This window comes from Cynara cardunculus (genome assembly GCF_001531365.2).
Source record: "Cynara cardunculus var. scolymus isolate 2C chromosome LG 13, CcrdV1, whole genome shotgun sequence".
Classification (NCBI taxonomy): Eukaryota; Viridiplantae; Streptophyta; class Magnoliopsida; order Asterales; family Asteraceae; genus Cynara; species Cynara cardunculus.
This window is the reverse complement of record NC_037540.1, coordinates 4,481,409-4,487,123: the sequence shown is the minus strand read 5'-3', so window position 1 is coordinate 4,487,123 and position 5,715 is coordinate 4,481,409. Positions and strand designations below refer to the sequence as shown.

General features: G+C 29.8%; 1 protein-coding gene across 1 annotated transcript; it reads left to right on the top strand.

The window, feature by feature from the left end:
* The first annotated feature begins 4,635 nt into the window (after positions 1 to 4,635).
* LOC112526034 (mulatexin-like) lies at positions 4,636 to 5,351 on the top strand. The gene has a single exon (XM_025136407.1). The coding sequence runs from the start codon at positions 4,636 to 4,638 to the stop codon at positions 5,032 to 5,034; it is 399 nt and encodes a 132-aa protein (XP_024992175.1). The 3' UTR covers positions 5,035 to 5,351.
* Positions 5,352 to 5,715: the final 364 nt, after the last annotated feature.

Sequence of the window (5,715 nt, the reverse complement as noted above, 5' to 3'; positions counted from 1 at the left end):
AATTTGATATCTATTTTATTATATTTTTTAATTTGTTTTACCATCTTGTTTGTATTAATTAATATATTATATTATTAAAAATTTATTTCAATTATATTTTGAACTATTATAATGATTAATTTTTTAAGATATCTTTCTTAGTTATTTTACATTCTTATCAGATAGTTTTGTCAAACATAAATTGTTCATCGGCTAGCTTATTAGTTACTATTTGTCAAACATAGTCTTAATGATATAGAAAGTGACTTATTCAATAAATTTTTAGGGAAAATTTTATGCAGAACGTCAAATTTTTCTCAAACATACTCCTCTCAGCTAAAAAACATTAAACTTCCATCTATGAAAAAATCTTTTAAACATAAACATTCACAATCTATACAAACAACTTTATTCATAAAATACTTAATGAAACCAATCAAACAATCGATGAGTTTCCTTTGTTTTTCTAGTTGTTTGTTTTGCAAGTCAGATGTTTTTACCAAAACAACATCTCTATCTTTTAGGTTAAAATAACGCATACACATATCTATCACATATACCCTACTTTTAATTAAAATTTATCGGATTCATTTGGTTTGGTTTTTATTTTCGTTGACATTGAAAACAAAATATCACCGTGCATCTCAATTCAACCCCCATGAAATCCATAAACTTAAGCAATATGATAGTTAATAGTCGGTGCTTCCGTTCAGATAACATTATATGTAATAAAACGGATCACAATTTAAATTGTAGTTGTTCACTGATCACTTACATACATATTCTAAGATCAACAATCAAGAGAAAGAAACAGTTTCTTATTTAAAAAAATACATTATCCTGCTTTGGATTTGATTTATTTTATAATTGTTATCTTAAATTTCATACTTTACTTGAATACTATTTCTTTCATCTACACATACTAAATATATCATATATCCTAAGTTATGCAAATGAATCATAAATTTTCACCGGTTAAAATCTATATAATTCAAGAGTATATAATTCAAAATCAAAAACTTTGAAGTGATTTTAATGAGAAAGAGAGTAAGGGGACTTTAACCTAAACGTTTACCCAGTAAGTGTTTTGCGGTAAGATTCAATACTCTAGCTTACTTGATAAGATAATATTGTAGTCCATCAAAACAGTATCGCATGCAACAATTTACCTGTTAAACACTTTTCGGGTACGAGTAGTTGTCATCACTTACCGGGTAAGACTCTCCATCATTTTCATCGTTCTTACCAGGTAAGATTCTCGACCCTTACCACATTCATCCACTAAGATATTTTGTCATGTTAAGTACTTATCAGGTAAGCGTTTAATAAACAGTTCCTAAAATTTAATTGAGAAAGTTTTTAGGTAGGGAAGAAGTTGAAATAGAAATGATTGTTGGAATTGATGAATAAACTAAGAACAAACTTAAAAAAAGGTGAAAGAAACAAGAGTAGGAGGGGCCATGGTGGAGGTTTGTTATTGATTGTCCCCCCCCCCTTCATCATGATCACTAGATTGGACTCTTTTCAATTATCTCTTGTCCAACCCAACTTTTTGTTTCTAGTCTTCAATTCAAGTTGATTCCATGTTATATATAATACCCTATTTCCATTATATATATATATATATATATATAATCGGTATAAAAAGTTATAATAGGATCAATAAAATAAAGGATAAGAAAAAGATGCTCGAGAAACTAGGTCATTTGAACCCCTCCTACCCTGTTAACAGAGCCATATTTGATTGATAGAATCCTGTATAAATTATGTTAAAATACTAGTTTTGATATCAAGACATTTCGATATGATCCTGTTGGAACTTGGAACTCTATTTTACGAATGTTATTTTTCAATTTGTAAATGAATCTGTTCAATTTAATATCAAAATATATTTTTGTTAAAATTGGTATTATTGGTCATGCACAAATTAGGCATGTACCACCATAGCTTACTAGGGTTGTATAATTACGACCATGTTCCTTTTCTTGATGTTGCTTGCTGCAACCCAACTTCTTTTTGGTGGAGATAATGGGTTAATCTATCGATTTTTGTTAGGAACGTGTGATAGCTTGGAGAATCCAGATAATGGTTAGTCAGATTTTTTAGCATAATTTTAACCAATTATTATCTTTTTCAAATTCCCGTATATTTTGTTGCAAATTTCACAAACAATGACACATGGATGTGTAAAAGGTCAAAATGACTATATAAATTCTCATCGTATTTCTCATTTGAAGCAAATTGATCATGCAAGTCATCGATTAAAAGCACTATAAATTTAGTGAATAAATAATATAAAACTAAATGACTCAAAATATGTCACCTTAAAATATATGATAATTATGTCACCGACTAAATGCACTAAAATGAATGATGGCTTGTTTGATTGATTACTTTATCTTCACTTGCAAGACAAGATGTACATAAATATGATCTATATTGTGGATCTAGGATTAATAAAATATAATAATAACATGCAATACTTCTTTTTAATTTAAAACAAATATTATTTATATCGTATCATATCTTGATCTAACTGATTTATGTAGGACGTTAAATCATTATAACCAATGCATTTCTAGGTTCCCATCAATTAATAGCTTAATTAACCTTAATGTTGAACGAGGAATAGAAGGATCATGTCATTTTAAAGCCTAACTTTTAGCCTCAACTCATCTTACTCACATGCTTTTGACATTTTTGATGTGTTTTTTTTATTATATGATTACTAGAAGGGTAATCGTAAAATACAGCGAGATACATCTCGATTTTACTGTTTCGTTTTTTTTTGTCTCTGTCGATGTTGTAATACAGTTTTATGTGTTTTTGAGAAAGCGATAATGTTTTTATTTTTGAATAAAAATATGAAGATATCAATAAAAAGTTGGGGGGGGGGATATTGATATTAGTACTAAACTAACTATTTAAAAATTCTTGTTTTTAGGTATATTTTTTAATTCATCTTTTTATTTTTTATTTAATAATATAATTTTTTATAGAGATAAAAATTAAGTATTTTGTTAGAACTCAATGATTATCTTAATTATATTTTTTATTTTTTATATTTAAAATGAGATGTTTATCGTCTATTTGATTATGTTTATCTACAATTAGTTACACAAATTCAAACATAAAACTTTAATATGTTGTACTTACGCACAATTTACTGTAATCTTGAATTTTAAGTAATGTGCATCAATAAACAGTACTTCATGCATAAAAAATGATTTTTAAGATTTTTTGTCAAATATTTTATAATATAGTATAGATAAATAAATAATCCTCATATATTATTTGAATTTTCTTTTACACACATTTTATTGATTTTATCGTTTAAAAACGTTCAAATACTTAAGATATCACATTGATTCAACTCTTCAGTAAGAGATTTTCATTTTGTGAATTAAACACCGATTCATTCCTGTTGTTATTCCAGATTAGTGATTTCACGCTTTATAGAAACGATTTTCGGACCGTTACTGAATCGATCACTAAGATCGATCCAAATCTCTAAAGTTGTTTCTGCAAACATAATGTTGGCCCACAATTTCTTTTGGTACAGAGTTTCAAGCCAATACATGATGATGTTGTTATTACATAACAAGACATTAATTATCATCATCTAATTTGTTCCTTCAGGTTTGTTCAAAGATACGTCGACAAAACCGACCTTTTTTGCAACAAGTGCAATTAGCATTGTACGTCTCCATGCTGAATAGTTGTCACTAGTAAGAGGTTGAGAAACCAAAATCTAACCAAGACTGTCGAAATGATGTAAGAAATAGGGATGAAACGTGACGTCTACGACGGAAACAATGTTGTAGTCGATTCAGGCATGTTTGATATTTCTTAGATGATTTATTGGGAACAATGGAGATGAACGAAGATACTAAATGCAACAATAGCACCGTTGTGATACCATATCACATACAACGAATTTGGAGGAGAAAAACGATTATTGATTAATTGAAGAAAAGAGGCGTATAAATACATGTTGTTAACAAACTAACATAGTTACAAACGAAATACCACCTACTTCAACAAAAAATAAAATTACACAATTGCCCTCTATATATTTTGTAGAACTATAATATAACAACACCGCTTAATGCATACTTAAAATAAAATAAAATAATCAACTTGACAAGGTTAATAAAAAATTGTTGGCTAAATGCATTCTTATATATTAATAAATACATTTATATCTATTAATTTTTTCTCGTACTTATCAACATCAAAAATTATTTTTTTATATTTTCAATACATCATTTAATCTAATTATAAAATTATAAAAAAATGTGCATGAAACGATACCTTTAATAAGACATGGAAATTAAAGTGGGGCCATCCCACATGCATCATTGGTGAGATGCCTTCTAAATTAAGCCAACCCAATTCGAAGTTTGTATCATTATATACGCATTATGAATTAGTTTCAATTAAAAGTGGTAAATATTAATTATATGATTATAAATTATCATATTATTACTTTAGAAAAATAACCATGACCTTCAACATCTTTCCTCCATGCACAGCTACCACCACCTCTTACTAAATAAACCACTTGTTTGCATTCTCTTTCCTCTTTCGCCTTCTCTTCATAACCACCACTTCCCACCCTGAAAACGAAATCACCCCCACCGCCCTCCGCCGGCCATGTCGATATCTCCGATCTTGCTTCTCATTTTAGCTGTCGTCGTGCTGGCTCCAATCAAAGCAATGAACCCGAGGAAGCTTGACCAGACCACCTCCACCGACACAGCCATTGGTGGATCAACCGACGACCATCAAATCAAGTGCGGTGGTTGTCCTTGCAACAACCCTTGCAACACGAGTCCTCCTCCACCGCCACCGTCACCACCACCACCCAAGAAGCCATCTCCAACTCCGGGTCTCAACTGCCCTCCACCGCCCTCATCATACATTTACATAAATGGTCCACCAGGGAATCTGTATCCCATCAACCCATACGCCTCATCTGCCGACCATCGGGTGTGGGTGGCTCCGTCGCTTCTGGTTGTTACCGGAGTAGTGGGTATGCTTGCTTTTTGGTAAGTTCCTTTAGAATCAATCTCGGAATTCAAGGCAAAAGGATAAAAGTTGATGGATACCGGGTGGAAGATTCTGATTCCAAGAGGAAAAAAGAAATCTTTATTGTGAATCACAGCACTTAATTTCTAAATAACAAATAATTCTCTAGTTTTTATTATTTTTTGGTTATTTATTAATCGTGTGGACAGGGTTACCTATCTAATCCTAGTCGATTATATATCGATTTCATCTTATTGTGGCTCTTGTTACACACAATAATTTGGACGAACTGGAAATCAACCAAAGTCATAATTATAAATAATAGACAAGTTATTTATTAATTATTTTGATTATCATTCGATCGGCAACATCTATGAGATATTAATTTTATTCTCGTATAAACAATATTGATATCCGGTGGCCTTTTCAGTCAGCTTTTGGTTATTTATTGGTTGAATTATTCTTTAAATTTAAGTTTAAATAGTATTTTTATTTCTTTAATTAAACCCAATACTAAATGTAATTTACTATTTTACTTTCAAAGAATATATTGTGTTATAATGGATTCTAACCATCTTAACACGTATTTTTCGAATTTTCATACCAGTAAATAAAAGTTGAATGATTTAATTTGTTTAAAATTATGTTTTTAATAATTGTGTATAAAAGAAAAGAAAGAAAACATGGAACATGGTTTCTAAGTTA

Bases quoted from the DNA above. Each gene is read 5' to 3' on its own strand.
- LOC112526034 (XM_025136407.1), top strand. From the start codon at position 4,636: ATGTCGATATCTCCGATCTTGCTTCTCATTTTAGCTGTCGTCGTGCTG.